General features: G+C 45.0%; 1 protein-coding gene across 2 annotated transcripts in view; it reads right to left on the bottom strand.

Moving 5' to 3' along the window:
• The window catches only part of GABRG3 (gamma-aminobutyric acid type A receptor subunit gamma3), a 282,951-nt gene extending 264,808 nt beyond the window's left edge, over window positions 1-18,143 (bottom strand). Inside the window, exons 1-2 of one of the 2 annotated variants that reach the window (XM_083610825.1) lie at window positions 16,352-18,143; window positions 7,154-7,302 (exon numbers count right to left, since the gene is read on the bottom strand). In XM_083610825.1, coding sequence (XP_083466951.1) covers window positions 7,154-7,302; window positions 16,352-16,404 — 202 coding nt within the window. In that variant the 5' untranslated portion in view covers window positions 16,405-18,143. The remainder of the gene's footprint in view (window positions 1-7,153; window positions 7,303-16,351) is intronic. The other variant, XM_083610824.1, reaches the window with a different exon arrangement.
• Between the last annotated feature and the right edge of the window lie 624 nt (window positions 18,144-18,767).

Here is an 18,767-nt window from a genome sequence, read left to right as displayed (position 1 = left end):
TCAGTGAAAAAAAAATTGTGAATATGTCCCCCCACCCACTCGCATTTCAGCTGGCTGAGGAAGAAGAAGAAGAAGAAGAGTTTGGATTTGATATCTCGCTTTATCACTAGCTTAAGGAGTCTCAAAGCGGCTAACATTCTCCTTTCCCTTCCTCCCCCACAACAAACACTCTGTGAGGTGAGTGGGGCTGAGAGACTTCAAAGAAGTGTGACTGGCCCAAGGTCACCCAGCAGCTGCATGTGGAGGAGCGGAGACGCGAACCCGGTTCCCCAGATTACAAGTCTATCGCTCTGAACCACTACACCACACTGGTGAGAACACTAAATCAAGTGTTATAGGCCATCATGTCACTAGAGCCCAACTAACTTTAGTATAGTCTCATTGCTTTCAAGGTAGCCATGGAGTCCTGAGCTATTCCTAACAAAGGAGCTCAATATGGATGTTGAAGTACTCCAGTACCACACTCCAAGGGATCTCTCTCTCCCCCCCCCCCAACCAGGTCCAAAATTATCTCTGCCAGCTCAGAAAATGTATCTGTTAGCCAGCATGATGGGCAGTAGGCCTGGGCAATATATCGCTATATCATCCGAAACAAGTTTGAAGTCCATATTGTGAGGCCAGTTTCTTAATTTTTGGCCTGGCAATATATTGTGAATCATGTTGTACATGTGTGAGCTTGCTATGCAAAAATCACAATGCGGGAAAAACCATGGAGCCAGCCAATGCCTCTACATAGCTCCATCCCTATTTCATACATTGTGATATATCAGTATATAGTGATTTTTAGCTGGTGATATATTGTGATGTTGAAAGCCAGATATCGCCCAGCCCTAATGGGCAGCATACCAATGGATGACAGCACATCCTGTCTTTGGTACCCAAGTATCAGTTGCATGAGCTCAAAAGTTGGGCTTTTTCCAATAGAAGACATGGAGAAGAAGATGGAATCCCTTTAAACCACAGCAACAATGATGATTCACTTTCCTACCATTATGCTGGCATTTGCAAGGATAATAATAATAATAATAATAATAATAATAATAATAATAATAATTAATAATTTTTTATTTATACCCCGCCCTCCCCAGCCAAGGCCAGGCTCAGAGCGGCTTACAAGCAATAATAAAAACAAGTTGAATGATTACAACTTAAAAATAAAATTAAAATACAACATTAAAATATTGAAACATTAAAATATTAAAATGTAGCCTCCTCGCAGGAGAAGGAAAAGAAAAAAGAAAGAGAGGGAGGGAATCAAAGTGGCTCCAAGCCAAAGGCCAGGTGGAATAACTCAGTCTTACAGGCCCTGCGGAAAGAAATCAGATCCTGCAGGGCCCTGGTCTCATGAGGCAGAGCGTTCCACCAGGCCGGAGCCAGAGTTGAAAAGGCCCTGGCTCTGGTTGAAGCTAATCTAACTTCCTTAGGGCCCAGGACCACTAGGGTGTTGCTATTTATGGACCTTGAGGCTCTCCGTGGGGCATACCGGGAGAGGCGGTCCCATAGGTACGAGGGTCCTAGGCTGTGAAGGGCTTTAAAGGTCAAAAGCAGCACCTTAAATCTGACCCTGTATTCCACCAGGAGCCAGTGCAGCTTGAAAAGCACTGGATGAATATGCTCCCATGGCAGAGATCCCGTGAGGAGCCTCGCTGCAGCATTCTGCACCCGCTGGAGTTTCTGGGACAGCTTCAAGGGCAGCCCTGCGTAGAGCGAATTACAGTAGTCAAGCCTGGAGATGACCATCGCATGGATCACTGCTTCACAAAAACTAGGCTGCTGTTTATTGGAGTTATTTAAGTATCTCAATATACAGTCCAGAGTTATATGGACTTTCCTACCCTGTCTGTTGGAATATATGAGATGTCAAATAATTTGACTCCTTGATCTAAGCCAAGATTTATGATTGCATGCTGAGAGATAATGGGAATTATTTTGCCAACGGATCTTTCAGCATTGGGGAAAATGTGTAACCACAGCTAACATTATGGAAACTCACTTTATTATTAGGTAGTTCCCTGTAGAATCATAACGTGATTTATTCTGCTCATTCCAGGCCTGTGTGGGAGAGATGATTTATTTCCAGAGTTTGTGACCTGGGGACAAGCTGCCCAGCATAAAAAGAAATAGCACTTCCAAAATTTAGCTGCAGGTGTTGCTATTGGCTGTGAACCATGTTATTGTTCAAACTTTAAGAGCTCCATTCGATCAGGTGTTGAAAGCTCTTTATGCCTAGCATGACGCACCCGTGAAATTGAAATATTAACAGCTTTTCTTCTAACACTGGATTTTACTATGCAAGGTTGTGTTAGCAGTGAACTAAGATGGGCTGAGTTCAATTAGTAACCAATTGCCTTTAGTGAAGCAGCTGGGTTATACAAGCAGGGAAATAAAACCCAACCCTTAAAACAAAACAAAAAACCCACACCATATAGGCTATGGATACAGCTAGACTACTTGTTTATTGAGCATTCATCCTGATTTGTTTGCCGGGGGATAAGAGGACATTGGCTATTTGATGAGAATTCATTGCGATTTGTTTGCGGGGAGGTTAGATGATGCTGCATCAAAGTGTTATCCCACACTTTTAAGTGCATTTTCCTGTCACTTGCTTTTTGAAAAATGTCTGATCTTTGAGGGAAGTAGTTTAGTTGCACACGATCGTTCTGATAATCTTAATGCATGAAAAGGTTAATACCATAGAGCAAGCTGTCCTGCCAGGCTTAGCTTACCTTGGGAGGGACCAAGTAATTAAGCTTTTGATCCCTCAATCTACCTAAGAACCTCATCCTCTGAAGCAGCTAAACTGGACAGATTTTCAGTAAGCCAAACATGTAGTCTTTTTCTATGTTAAGGGAAGAGGAAAGTTTTGGAACTCACAAGGGCATATATTAAAGCCTAGATTTCCACGCTTTAGTTTGCTGCATGTGGTACATGGGGTGTTAGAGAATGGCTACGACTGGCCGGCTAAACCAGGTGAGGGTAGCTGATGGATCTCAAACCCTCAGTGAGTTAAGGACTTCCTCTGCAAACAAAGACAGGCTCTGGCAGATTGAGCAGATGAGACCAATGGTGGATCCAACAATCAAGAAGGTGGTTTCTGCACATACAGGTAAATGGGGCTTGCCAACATGGGAAGGTGGCTTCTAAGAAAAGAAAAAATTGGATCCTAAACCTCTGCAGAATATCTTTAGGAAAATAAAAGGCTAGGGAGTGAACCCTACCCAAATCCAGAATAGGTGGTGCCTTGTACGCCTGTTTCCAGCGATTCCTGCAGCTAAGCTAGTGTCATATGTATTGTTCTGCTTTGCTTTGGACCACATCAGTGAGGCTGAGAGAGGTCTTGACATCTGGGCAACCCAGGACTGCCCAGACATGTGCCTTGGGGAGGTCACTTCAATGCTGCAAACGCAGTGATTTGATTTCACCCCCAGAGGCACACTCCATTGTCTCTTGAGACAGAAGGATGCCAACAACATTACTCAGTTTCCAGAAAAAGGGCTGCTGGAACTCAACATGAACACCTCCCGTATTCTCTTATAATGGCAATGGGGCCCACCTGAGAGGTGCCGGAACTGAGTTCTGCCTGAAAAAGAGCCCTGATTTTACTGCATATGTTGTGGATTTAAAATCTTTGCTGGGGTTCCCACACCAAAGAGTACTCTCACCCAACCAGGATCTTGTCATACAGGAATTCTCCTTTCATAGCTATTTTTCCCTTGAGCCATCAGAAATGTCCTATACTCTTCTTCTACTCTACGCTCCAGGCAGCTAGTGGTGCTAACTCTGAGTTATTGCTTAGAACGGCAGAATTACTGCATGCAGGTGCCTAACCTAGGTGTGTCTGGGAGCCTGCTCTCATCCACAAATCACTTCCTGAGTCTTTATCTGCATACGTTGGCCTGATTCAATACAAATTAATTCCAGTTGCACAGCACCTCATTAACAAAATAAACTCGAGTGTTTTCAAACAAAAACAAAAGTAAAATGCATTACAGCCCATTCCTCACACCTGGGTGACTTTCAGCACACCAGATCTATTCCTTGAATCAGGGATCTGTGAATCTAGGGATGCAAAAAGCTTGTTAAGGCAAATCATTTTCTGCCTGCTACCTGTTTAGAGGGTTTTGTTTATTCTGGCTTGCAGCCCAGAAGTTGGACCTGATGGTCTTTTCGCCTTTTCCATCTCATATGATTCTACAAGGCTGTTCCCGATTTGTTCATCCATGCTTAATAATGGGTTCTGAGCTCCTCTGCCCAAGCCACTTCAAATGGGCCCTGTGTTAATTCAGTTATCTGAGAAGGACTTGTGGATCAATTTGCAAAGCTGCTACAGGAGTTTTCTGTCTGGCTAGATGTGCTGCTTTTTGCTAAAATTCTTGCACAATGGATCTTTCCCTTCCTCTGTTCCCTCTGACTATCAGGGGCTGGCAGAGGTGGAAGAGTGGTGCTGACCGCCTCCCCAGCCTGACCCTTCCAGGGAGGAGGAAGAAGAGGAAAACAGTATAGATTTACAACAGTGGTTTGTGGGAGGTCACAGCTCAGAGGCAGATGAGGGGGAAAGCTGGGAAATAATGGGAGAGGAGGAGCAGAGACAGAGCAGAAGCTGGCTGACAAGTTGTCACTAGAAAGCATTCCAGACCCACCATCTCCAAGAACCCGGCAGACCTTAAAAGTAGGAGAGCAAAGAGCTCAAAGACAGAGGGCACTTAGTGGCACCCATAGAGGAGATGATGAGGATGACGAATGAGGAAGTGGGAGAGAAGGGGGTGTGGAGATTCACTCGGGAAATGCCATTATCCAAGGGGCTGGGTTCTATAGCCTCTCTCTGTAAAGTTTGAAATAAAAAGGACTGTAAGAAACTTTTCGTTCTCTTTATACATCCCTGGGCAACCAGCCAGGAGCTGCTGACAGCACCCTGACACTGACCCCCTGTACGTTCACACACACACACACACACACACACAGGAAAACTTTATCCAGAGGATTGAAAGGAAGCTACCAAATACTATGTCTTATGAGGTTGCATTGGGAGGGAGAAACTAATCAAAATAGGGTAGCAGGAATTCGCCTTTCAATACATTATATGAATAATACTTTAAGAAGGGGGAAGGATTCTTAACCTGGCCACTTTTCTGTTGGAAAGATGCAGCTGGAAGACTCCAATTTGGAATGCATTTCTGATATGGGTTGGGGGCCCAGCTCTTATTTGTTGACAAATGTGCTTTTAACTTCCAAGAAGTTGCAGTGAAGAGGGCCTACTCCACTGCTTCTTGTGTATCCTTGAAAAATCACCCTGCAGGTCACTGTGTTCTGCAGAGGAGTTTCTCCTGAAAGTCCTCAAAATATGAGAAGCCCACTTCACAATAATTCAGAGCAGGGATTTCAGTATGACTACCCCTTTTGTGTGGAACAGCATCCCTGTCGAGATAAGACAGGTGTCCACTATCTGGATTTGAATTTTTTGTTCATCCATCTTTTCTATCCGAATGAAAAGGTCTCAGTCTTTGGTGTTCGTTTTGTTTTGTTTTGTTTTTAAAAAAACATCTTTGGGGGAGGTTGTACTGTTTATAAAACTATTTTTAGCTGGTTTTATTATATGTTAGTAAATCGTCTTGAGACAAATATAAAAGGAAATTCATAAATTGATGTGATGATGATGAATCTCCCCCCTGCAGCCTGCTGTGGCAGATACACTGTCCCTGAACATCTAAGTTTTCAGATGGTACCCTCTGCTGGTGAAAGGCATCCCTCAGCCGAAGAAGGATGAAGGCTATTTTTCGTGTTCTACCCTGCACCCCAGTCCACTGAAAATCTACTCTGGAGGATTGGGGATTCTTCCTGGCAGAGTTTCAGGGCTGGCAGAGGGCTGCAGTTGGAGCAGGAATTTCCCAACTATCCCACCCGCTCAGTTCCACTAACATACGCCTTCTGTCAGTGGGGTGGACTGTCATGTGACAAAGGTATATGAGAGCAGAAGCAGTAAAGGAAGCAGTAAAGGAGTCTAGAAATGTTGTGAAATGCTGAAAAGCTGCAGAATCATTTAGCATGCTGAATCACTGTGACTCATCTTGGGGATGACTCATTCTCTGTATAAGTATTGTATCTGCTTGCAGGTAGACTCAGTGCCTCACTCAGTGTCTGTGTGTGGCTCTGTGGCTCTGTGGCTCAGTCTCAGTGCGTGGTGGAGCCTGTGCTCAGTGGAAACTCTGTGTATGCTCTGAAGCTAGTTTAATCTTCTGTTCACTATGCTGTTATCTGCAAACAAGTTTATTTTGACTCAGTAAAGCTTTTATTCTTTTACTGAAGAAGACTCTGCATTATGAATTTACGCTGCGCGTCAGGGACATCCAATGGATGCCACCCTCTGTTCTTAGATGTCATGGTTATACCTACATATATAGCTATAGATGTATCTTCTGTGAATTAATCCTAATCCCTTTTAAGATCCATCTAAATTAATGCATGTTATCACATCGGTGATAGTGAATTGCAGAAGTTAATTAACTATACAATCTGTCTTGTCCTTAAACTACTACCTATCAACTTCCTTATGTACCCAAGTTCTCGTATTATGACAGAGGGATTAAAATGTCTCAGCTATTCCCTCTCTTCTCACTCCATAGTTTTATAGATCTCCATAGTATCAGTCATCTTGTTTTCCAAACTAAAAAGCACTTGGACATCTTAACTTTTCACGCAAGGGAAGATGGTCTAGCCTTGTGATCATTTCAGTTGACCTTTTCTGTATCTTCCCCAGCTTTCCAACAGTTTTTGAGATAGGGAAGCCAAAGTGTACTATTAAAAAGTCTAAATGCACCCATTTTATAAAATGCGTATATTTTTATTATGTTGCAAACAGCACAATCTTATTATGCATGTCTACTCAAAGGTTAGTCTCGCTGAGTTCAATGATGCACTAATATATATCATTATAGCCTTACCATTTTATTTTCGTACTATTTACTGATTGCCCAGTGTCTCGTATGCAATCCAATTTCTACTACAGGTTGTAGTCAGCCTGAACCAATACACATTGGTCTCTATGTACGCCTCTGATCATGCACATTGGTTACTAAAACAAAAAGAAAATACGGACACAGCCATCTTCAATAGGATATATCCATTACAGAAAATTAAAGGGAAAGAGAGCACTCACTTCCAATGTCTGGCCGCAGCTTTTTATCATATTCTCTCAGCAACTTGTTTAACAACAGTGTCACGTCAGTGTCATGCGTTTTTGGAGACATTACCCATTTTTGGTTTGTCGTGAAATCTTCAAAGTCATCCTCTTCAACCTTTCTTGAGCTGCAATTCAAAACAAAAACCACAGGACAGTGTCACATGAGGAAGGGCAGTGCAATGCCTCTATTTCCTCCATAATTCAGTCATTTCATGGGGGAGCATTCAGAGTTATTTGTTTTTCCCATTAAAAGAAGGGGAAAAAATCAAAGGATGTGCTAACTGCTACAGATGAAAGTCTAAGTAGGACACTCTAATGGAAAATAATTGAACAGTCTTCTATCATTACTTCTCACTAGATGGTGAATCTAGGGACAAATGCCACTTTTCTTCTATATCAGTGTGATGAGCTATTTTGTGTAGTTTTTAACTTGCGGTAGCAGCCTGAGGTGCTGGAAGAACACCCTGCACAACTTCAAATCTAGCTTCTTTAACACATGCTTCCTCATCTCTTGCCCAGGAAGAAAGTGAAGGAGGGAGGATTAGTTATTTTAATATTTCCTGATCATGTCACCCTGTTAAAAAGTCATTATATATCCTCAGCATTTCGGAGTTCAGGTATTTAATGTAGCATGTTTGAAAATAAGATAAAAGTATCCTGGACACATTGGCTTCAATCCAAAGATAAATTAACTGAAGGAGCCTCGTGGAAGGAATGTTTCCAGTCACCCAAGTCTTCTTGCAGCCACACAGGCCCTCTCTGGATTCTTGGGTGGGGGTCCTCCTGGGCAACATGGAATGGGGCAGAGGGCATGAACTTCCCCACCATGAACCTCATTCAGTTAACTCATATTAGGATCCACATCTGAACTGGAATGCTTTCCCCTGCTGCTCCAGCAGCCCCTCATCCCACATCCCACATTATTCTGGAGTTTTCCCTCTGCCACTGCCCCCCAGTACTCCAAAGAGTGTTTTTTTGGGGTCAGAATCAGCACTAGGTGAACAAATACAGTGATACCTCGGGTTACAGACACTTCAGGTTACAGATGCTTCAGGTTACAGACTATGCTAACCCAGAAATAGTACCTCAGGTTAAGAACTTTGCTTCAGGATGAGAACAGAAATCACGTGGCGGTGGTGCAGCGGCAGTGGGAAGCCCCATTAGCTAAAGTGGTACCTCAGGTTAAAAACAGTTTCAGGTTAAGAACGGACCTCCAGAATGAATTAAGTTCTGTAGTCTGACTACATATAACACAACTTATTGTGTTCTTTGCTAAAAGCATGGTGAATCTTGTTTCCATTTGAGGCATATTAAAAGTATACATTTCAAAGTAGAAATAGATGAACGTATTCCCAGGGACCAACTTAAATATATAGTGTGTACCCATCACAATAGTAGTACTAGTAATAATAATAATAATAATAATAATAATAATAATAATAATAATAATTGTATCCCACCCATCTGACTGGGTTCCCCCAGCCACTCTTGACGGCTTCAAGAATATACAGAAGCATCATTAAACATTAAAAACTTCCCTATACGGGGTTGCCTTTGGATGTCTTCTAAAGATTGTATTGTTACTTATCTCATTGGCATCTGATGGGAGGGCCATTCCACAGGGTGGGTGCCACCACTGAGAAGGCCCTCTGCCTGGTTCCCTGTAACCTCACAGTGAGGGGATGGAAAGCCATGCTTTGCGTGTGTGGTTTCTCTCCTCTGTGTTCCATGTCACTTTGCATGATAGGGCAGCCAGTGATGGCTGGTGGCCGTTAGGTCTGGTAGGGTAGAAGATGTGGAGGCCACAGGAAGCAAAGCCAGATCTGGGTGCTAGAAGCTTGCTCTGCTCACAGTGTAAACTGAGATAGATCTTGGTGGATAAACCTGTGGTGGGTCCAGTAAAGTGGATGCCATTTCTGAGTCCCTGTTTAGGTGTTTGCTTGAAAGTCCCAGAACTCCCTCCTGTCTGGGGGCTGGAGGAGTTAAGAGGAGGAGGTTGGTTGCAGCAATTAGTTTGGGACGTGATTGGCCTATTTCTCGAGGCAGTTGTGGGAGAAGCAGGTTTTCCTAGCCCTCCTCTTTCTTTACATGCACAGTGTTACAAAATTTTGATTTTGCTCATTTCCTTCCCTTCCAGTTTGTTCACCTCTCCCTCTCTCTCTTTGTAACTCTCCTGGGGTGTTGGGTTATGGTAGATTTCCATATTTCTTAACCTGCTCATTACGTCAGGGAGTTTGCTGCAGCATCCTTTCATTTATATGATGCACCAGCAAGCAATTGGACATGAGTACAGACAGCCTAAGTTAAATTACAGTTTAATACGTCTGGGATATATGAACTATTTTTTTTTATACAAAAAACCAAAAATGTGGAAGGAAGCTGTGTTTCATTGCTCATGGCACTTATTTCTAAGCCTTATTGTAATTTCTCCCTCCCTCCCTCCGTCCCTCACTCCCTCTCTCTCTCCGGTGATGACACTCATGATTTGTCAAGGTACATTAAATGAATTATTTTCTTTCGGAGGTGAGTTATTAAAGGCTACAAGGCAAATTCCATCTGTATTCAGCTGCAGCCAGTGCAACTCCATTGCATGCAGAGTAGTTCTGGGTTGAGCTGCACCTTGAGTACGTATCAACTGCTGGATTCCTGTTTTCTTTTGGACAGGTTTCTCCACAGTGAAATCACAACCCAACCTGAGTCCCATTCTGCTCCTAGAAGTGGATTTAGGGCAGTGTGACTAGTTCCACCACACTGGGCGCCGAGCCTAGGGGGTGCTGTGGGGTGTCACAGCTATGACATGGTGAATTTAAAGAGCAATGAGAGGGGTTGTTGAAGAGGAATTAACTTGATTTGGAGCAGGACCTGATGGAAAAAATTAATAGAGGGTAAATGAATGAATGAAGAACTGATCTGGGGTGACTTGTTGTGGGGTGCAAATTAATCAAAGAATTTATTTGCAGTGATTTGGATAAGGAAATGGTTGCCCTGCCTTCTGTGGCATTTAAATTATAAAAATCTGCATCTATACACATACGTCTTCATATGAAAATTGGTTTCTATGGGACCAAGCCTCAAATCTTTTATGTTCCTACTGGTGCCCCTGAGGAACTGATCGCAAACTAACAATGAATATGTTTGCTGCCAAATAATACGTTGAAGGGGGGGAGAAAGTGAAGCTTGGCTATATCTACATTCATGTCAAACATTTCAACTTTTTTAAAATGGCTATGTACAGTAACCAGATTACATGTGGGTGGGTGAGACTAGAATATGAATTAACTCGGCATGCATATATGTTATTGGTGAGAGGGGAGATTTCATTTTGTTACTTTTTTTCCTGTAAAAAGGAGAAGCGTCTGATTGTATTGGCGTTATTTTCATAGCAAATTGAATGGCTTGAAAGAAATTGCCCAATGGGAAATGTAAGGACAGGTGTTTGATTTGAAATCTCAAAGCATTTGTTATGCAGACTGCACGATGGCCCTGTACTGAGAATGGCGTTCCTTCTATAGCTTCCCCAGAGTCCTTATTTCAAGGAACAAAAACCTTGCACAGCTCATCTGATCCCCAGGGCATCTGCCCACATTGCAGGAGAGAATGTGGGCCACCCTCAATTTATCTTACTAGCAATATGCTCTTTGTACCAACTAAGGCTGAGCCAAAATGCTGGGTAGGGTGCTATCTTTGTAACTACCTCAACAAAGTTCTTCACCATACATCCTTGAGTAACAGGGTGAGAGAATGGATCATGTTATGGATTGTAAATAGCGAAATAAGGAACAAGAGGTGGATTGTATGAGTAAATTGATAACTTGGATTGTAAGCAATAGAATCCCCTCCCCAATCTGTATGGAGGAGGAGCCAGTTTTGTTTAATGTACAGTGGTACCTCGGTTTACAAACTTAATCCGTTCTGGAAGTCTGTTCTTAAACCAAAACCATTCTTAAACCGAGGTGCGCTTTCCCTAATGAGGCCTCCTGCCGCCAGTGCCCTTCCACCGTTTGGTTTCCGTTCTTATACTGAGGTAAAGTTCGCAAACCGGGACACTACTTCTGGTTTTGCGGAGTTCGTAAACTGAATAGTTCATAAACAGGGCTGTTCATAAACCAAGGTACCACTGTATTCATAAATGATCTGGAGTCAGATAAAAGCAGTGAGAGGTGACAAGTTTGTGGATTATACCAAATTACTCAATATATTGAACTCCCAGGCAGACTGGGAATAACTCTAAAATGCCACTCCAGGCTGGGTGAGTAAAAACAAAATGGCAAATGAGATTCAATGTGTGGTATGCAACTAAATTTCACTCAGGGTAGACCCACTAAAATGAATGAACATGACTAAGCTAAGTCCATTCATTTCAATGGGTCTTGTCTGGGTAAAACTTTCCAATGTTAAGTGGGAAGTGAGCCATGTTTAGGCAAGAAAATCGGTCATGCCTATACATTAAAATGGAAGCAAAAAAATAAAAATCCAATTAAGAGATATCAGGAATGTGATGAGTACAGAGTTAAATGAAATCATTGACTCAGTATGCCGCAGTGGTGAAAAGGCAATTATTGAGAAAGGAGTATAAAGGAAACAGGCTGGTACCATAGTGTCTTGGTATACATGAATGGCGTGGCCATGCTTGGAATATTGTGTACAGTTCTGGCAATCCCATCCCACAAAGAGTATCACAACTAGAAATGGACAGACAAAATGGGATCAAGGAGATGGAGTGTCACCAGGATCCCATGAGCTTCATTCAGGTGCCTATGGATTTGCCGTTGAAGACAGAAGACGGCACATTGCATACTTTTTTGTTGCTTCTTTTATTTCTTGTATGTCTATAGCACTCAAACAGAAATACAGTGGAATTCTAAGGAATAAAAGAAGCAAAAAAAATGCAATTATAATTATTCTGATATCTAGTACAATGGCTACACCTGGCAGAAAAATCCACCGAGTCCCTCAGCAAGTGGTCCATGGGAGAAAAAGTTTAAGAACCACTGACCTATACCTTTGACTGGCCAAAGTCACTGTTGAGAACAGACCAAAGAGAGTCTTTTCCACGCAATGAACAATGAATTTGTAGAATTCACTTGTACAAAATAAAAAAAATAAAAAATGATTATGTCTGCTGACTTAGGAGGTAGACAAATTCATGAGGATGTCAAATTAGCAATGGAACCTCTGTGTTCAAAGGCAATACAGTGGTACCTCAGGTTAAGTACTTAATTCGTTCCGGAGGTCCGTTCTTAACCTGAAGCTGTTCTTAACCCGAAGCACCACTTTAGCTAATGGGGCCTACTGCTGCTGCCACGCTGCTGGAGCATGATTTCTGTTCTCATCCTGAAGCAAAGTTCTTAACCCGAGGTATTATTTCTGGGTTAGCGGAGTTTGTAACCTGAAGTGTATGTAACCCGAGGTACCACTGTAGATCCCTGCATTTTAGTTGCTGGGGAGAGTTGTCTTCATATGGGCTTCCAGGAAGCAGGATGTTTGACTGGACTCAGCAGGGCACTTAGGTTATGAATGAGTTGGGGCCTGGGGTTTTTATTTATTTTTAAAAATCCAAGCTGACATCAGTTGTGCAGGGTGTGTGATCTGGTAGAATTTAGACCCAGAGAGATTTTGCAGGATCCAACTAAGGGTGGAGTGAGGAGATGGAAAAGAGACTGGAGGGGAAGAATCCTGAATTGTTTGTGTGCTTCCACTTCTGAGCTAGAGTACCAAACCAAGTGGGGTGGGGTGTGTTATAGATCTCTATCCTTATTCTTAGCAACAGTCTCAGCCTCTTGTTTACAAAGTAGCAGAAGGTAAGTGCTATACTGCAGCTGACTTGGGATATCCTTAATCAGAATTTTATGTGTGTGTTTTCTTTAATTAAACCAGTTGCATGGGGTTTCCAATCTGATTAAGAAAGTGGTGCTGTGAGGTGGGGTGTTTAACCCTTTCCCACCTGCTGATCTGAGTCGCCCTTCTGAAGCTGCTATTTGCCCAGTCATGTCAAATGTAGCAATATGGTGTCTGTATGATTTCCTCTTGATAGGCAAATGGTATGGGAGTATAACTGAACACCTCTTCCCTCAGGACAAATTTCCCCAGTCACAGTCCCACATGACTGCTGCTTTGAAGGAAAATGAAAGAAAACAAAAAGCATGTGTCTAATTTAGTTGAGCCTGAAGCAATACACAACTATGATCAAGTTAATTTAGGTGGCAAGTTCCTTATGTCAGGGAGTTTATTGCTTTAAAAAAAAGAGTACAGAATGGCAGAGAAGACACACTTTGCATGCAAATGGTTCAATCCCTGGGAGCTTCCGTTTAGTAGGGATGGGGGACCCTGTAGCCCTTCAGAGGCTGCTGGACTTCAAGTCCCATTAGCTGCAGCCAGCATGGCCAAAGGTCGGGGTGATGGAAATTGGAGTCTAGCAACATATGAAGGTCATGGGTTCCCCATCCCCAAATTAAACAGATGAGTGAAATGCCCATCTCTGCCCAAAGCTCTAGAAGAGCTGCAACCAGTTGAAATAGATAGTCCTGTGATAAGATGGACCAACAGTCTGTATCAAGAGAGCTTCATGTGTTCATTGAGGCTGATATATAGAAGCATTCCCTTTTGGCAACTGTATGGAATGCACAGAACCATTTGTACAGGGCTGATTAGGCAACATCCACCATGCCACCATGGTCACTTGAATGGTACGACCATTGCAGATGGGTTGTTTCCTTTCCGTGCAATAATATTGAATTAAAGTGGAGCAATATTCACTCATCGAACTAGCACATCTGCTGCAGGACACAGTAGGGTTTCCATCTCACCAGTGGCTCTTGGGTCTTGCTAAGAAGGGGAGAGACCTAGCTCAGTAGGCAATGGTGCGTGTAGAAGGTCCTATTGTCAAGTAGGATAGGGAAAGTCCCTACCTGAAACCCCCCAGAGTCACTGCCTATCAGTGAGGGCAATAGTGAGTCAAGATGGGGCCAATGATCTGACTCAGTATAAGGCAGCTTCGGAGGTTCCTAAATCAAAGCTAGGAAGCTCTGAGAGCCAGTCAACATTGTAAGCATCCCAGGAGACATTGTACACTGTGGAAGGATCTGGGACTAAGTAACTGCTCCAGACACTGATCTTTGGCTGAAGCTTTTTCAGATGCACCACCGTCTAATTTCTCCCCTAAAAGGGAACATCATCAGCATTTCCCCCAACCCCAAAGCAATTCAATAAAGCCAGGGTGATTTTATCACTTCATATTAGAGGATGGGAAGGGTTAGAAAGGGCAAAATGACAGAATAAAATGTGTACAGTTGTCACCTGATTAAAGCAATTTTAGTCAATGATGTGAAATAAATAAATCTGCAGTGTGTGTGTGTGTGTGAGAGAGAGAGAGAGAGAGAGAGAGAGAGAGAGAGAGAGAGAGGGAAAGAGACTGAGACTGGATGAGCAACTGGGTCTTGTGGAACCTTCAATACAACAAATTGCACCATAACCTTTCCTTGACTAGAGCCAAGCATAATCACTTCCTCATTAGTCTTCGAGTGGGTAGGGACTCTCTGGCCCCCCATATCTTTTGGGACTCTTAAGTTTCCTCTGCCCCAGGCACAATGGCCAATGGTCAGGGATGATGGGAACTGCAATGCAACGCCAGCTGAAGGTCCCCAGGTCCCCCTCCCCTTTAAGGTGCCTCAAGAGACTTGGTCCTTCTTCCTGTAATGGATCAAGAGGCCTCCATCTTTTGACGTTGCTCTCTTGGAGGAGGCATCCCCTCCTGGATGGCAGTGAAGGGGGAAGCTGGGGCTTGCCATTTGCAGTATCTGTAAACACTAGATTAAACTTTTTTAAAAAGTGTTGTCCAGTTATTCTGGGATGCCTTTCTCGATGAATGAAAAGGCTTTCCACCTCATTTTGTATTCAGAGGTTGCAGGCATCCCTGGGGTGTCTTATTTGGGGACAGTTTAGAGGGGGAACAGAACTTCTCCACCATTATAGGTGTGTGGATACCACAGGAATGATGAAACCATAGATTCATGCTGTAAAGTTACTAGTAAGGGAAAACAGAAGGTGTATTGTGGGTTTCCCCAATAACGTGGTGCAACTGCAAAGGAGTTAACTTTGATTGACATCCTGCCCGTTAGCTGAAGTTTAGCAGAATTATTTCTGCGAGGAGAGAGATGGCAAAGAAGCGGCAGAAGGGATCCCAATAAAAGCACCCCGAGCAGGGCAAACAGATCGCTCTCTGAATGACCGTGCCGGCATTTTCCAGAACGGATTGTGACACGATTATTACCGAGGCATTATCGTAACCCGGTATAATATGATTATCAAAGGAAACCATCTCTCTGGATAATCCCGGACAAGATATTTAGGCAATCGCTTTGATCCGTCTAACGAAATGAGCCTCGCAAGACATTCCCCAGATCAGCTGCGGAGAAACAAAAGCGGGCTAATCAGGCTAATTGCCTTGATCAATTTCCTCCTGTCTTGGTCCTCGACTCGCATGTTTAAAGATCAGCCGTCGTTCGCCCCCAAATCTTGACCCGGGTGAGTGAACGTCAAACCTTGGATCTCACCGCGGCGCCACCCAAATCGCTCGCAAGTGGATCTTCTTTTAAAATAAGAGGGTGCCACTTAAGACACAAACCACTTGGGGAATCTCGTCCCCTGCAGACAGAGCCTTCTATGGGCTGGCTTTGCGAGAAAGGCTCGCTTTAGATTCCCCTACAAAGTGCAGAGGAAACTTCTACCTTTTTTTTTTTTTTTTTTGCAATAGGTGGGGGCGAACGAAGGGGCTTGGGACCGAGAGGGACTCCAGAGGACGACCACCAGCGATTTCTGGAGCCTTGGAAAGGGGGAAGAGGATGCGTGGATGGAAGGAGCAGCATCTGGGCTTACAAAGTGACAGTGTGTGTGTCTATGAGTTGCTCGCAGCTGGTCCATTTCACCGCGCCTCTTCCCAGCTGGGGAGAAAATCAGGGCTGTGGAGGAGAGCGACCCACCCCCCAAAAATTGTTGTCATCATAACGTTATTTTGGGCAGCTGGAGATGGTTGTTTTTTCGGACACGGACATTCCAAGAAAGAGGGAGGGGGAGAGACAGACAGAGAGAGAGAGAGAGAGAGAGAGAGAGAGAGAGAGAGAGAGAGAGAGAGAGAGAGAGAAGCAGGCTAGGAGAAGCGCGCCAGATGAAACTTACCAGGCTTGGAAAACGGACAGGAGGAAGAAGCCCACCAGAAGCTTAGCGGACATGATCCGAGCAGCGCAGCCAAGCGAGGGGAGAAAGTGCAGCAGACCCAGAGGAGGAGGAGGAGGAGGAAGAGGTTGCAGGAGATGTTCAGGCAAAGGGGAGGAGGAGGTGGTATCTGAGGTGAGGGAGAGCAAACCACGGATATTCTCTTCTTTTCCCCTCTGTTGGCTGTTCCTTATTCCCAGTTCCGCACGCTGCAAGGCATATCCCGCTTTTCCTCCACGTCTTCCATAAGGCAACCCCCACGACCCCCCAAGTGCAAAGCGAGCTTTCCCTCGATCCCAGAGGGACTCCGGATCCGAGGAGGGTCTGACAGGTGGTCCGAGGTGCTCCACAGCCCTCCTCCTTACCCCCTTCCCCTCCCCCACTTCCCCCCCAATTGTCTAAGCTGGTCAAGCAAGCTGCTGGTCCACGGGAGGGTCGTGTCAGCCAGCCATGCCCCTCGGCTGGTGGAGACACGTCCGAGAAGGAGGAGAAGAAGCGCCTGCAGAAAGCACATCAGGCGTTGGGCAGGAGGAAAGCTCCGATCCCCGACGTGGGACGCTTCCTCCGACCTGGATCACCGAGGCTGCGTGGGGTCCCTCACCATTTGAGAAGCGCCCGGTGGGTCTCCCCACTCCCTCCCTCCCCGGACGGCCAAGAGGTCCCTGGCTTGTTCCCGGGCAGCTGGAGCCACTAGGAGCTTAGACGGTGCCTCTCCATCCTTGAGGGTCAAGGTGCTCCAGAAGAAATGGAAGGGGGGCAGTTGGAGGAGCGGGATGGGGGGTCTAGTTTCTCCCCAGCTTGACTAGGCGACGGCAACAGCAGCGGCAGCAACAGCAGCACCTCCCGGCGCCGCCCGCGCCTCGCGAGGAGGCTGCTGTGTTTGGCTGACTCCTTGCCAGGCGACCCACGCTGACAGTTATTGAGGAGCGAGCCGAGCTGAGCCTCGTCAACATTGCCTCGGATGTCCTTGCGAGAGCGGGGAGGTCCCTGCCAGCTGCAGGGATGGCCAGGCGAGCGCGAAAGAGGGCGGTCACATCCCCACCCCCCCACCCCCAACCCACCGCAGCTTTTGGCAAGACTTGGCAGCCAGGGATGGGCGACGAGGAGGAGGAGGCGGAGGACCCTGAATCAGAATCTGGTGGGCTAAGCAGGATCCTCTCTGGATCTGGAGACGAGTAAACACGAGCGCCGCTGCTGCCATCCGCCCACTGCTTGATCCGAAATAGAACTCGCGAGCGCAGGAATATCCAGGCAGGGAATGAGGTGGGCTAGTAGCTCGTGCTCAGGAAGGTTTGCGCAGGTTTCTAGTCCGCATGAAAACAAGTATTTCGAAAGGGAACGGGCATTTCCCTCTCCCCCGCCCATTTAAAAAACAACAAACCCGCAGCAATAACGATTCTTTACTCCCCGAGGAAGGGAAGACGAAAAGTTGACCCAAATCCCCTTGGCTACAAACAATGGCACCGCGCCCCCAAGTCACAATACGAAGAGAATGCCAATAGCTGAAACGATTCTCTGGAGCAACTGTGCTAAGCTTGCTGTTACGGTGGACTCTGAGAGGACTAACCCCGTCCTCGACAGCCTTGGAGAAATCGTTTAGGTTCCTTTGGCTGAAAGAGATGGGTAGCCACCAACTCCAAAGAGATTCTAAAAGCATCACCAACCTGTTTGCCTGTGTTGCTCTTGTAACGTCTGAACCCTGCTATCAGGGTAAGTAAGAAAAGGACCCTGATCTCCTTAAAGCTACTCAGCTATATTATAAGGACTGTGCATCAATGGAACCTACGGTTAACTCACATGGAAATCAACGTATATTCCTACCTTTTTTATTGCATCTATGTCCCATCTTTTCTCTAAGGAGTTCCAGGCTGCGTACATGGCTTTCTCCCTCCTCATATCATCCCCACCACAACCCTGTGAGGAATGTTAGGCTGAGAGGCAGTGACTGGCCCAAGGTCACCCAGTGAGCTTCTTGGCCAAGCGGGGATCTGAACCCTGGTCTCGCAGGTCTTGGTCTGACACTCAAACAACTAGGCCACAGTGGCTTTAATTATTTGTCAATAACTTGTCTCAGTGACTTCCATGGCATTTAACCCAGACTCGCAAGGCCTAGTGATCATACAGGGTGATGAGGTTCTACCATGCAGAAGTGGTAGAGCAAACAATGTCACTTCAGAGTCTGCAGACTGAATATTGTTTGGGACACTTGCTTGTGTTGTAATACCACACAAATAGAAATCTACCACACTAGAGACAAAGATTCAGTTCTTTGCCTGCTGTGCTGGGTTTCTATTTGCAAGGAGGTGGGGTTTTTTTAGTGTAGGGAAAGCTTTCCAAAATGTGAGGACATTTTCAGGGGCTCAGCCTTCCACCTCTTCCT

This window comes from Podarcis filfolensis, assembly GCF_964270895.1.
Source record: "Podarcis filfolensis genome assembly, chromosome: 4".
Taxonomy (NCBI): Eukaryota; Metazoa; Chordata; class Lepidosauria; order Squamata; family Lacertidae; genus Podarcis; species Podarcis filfolensis.
This window is presented reverse-complemented; position numbering and strand designations above follow the sequence as displayed.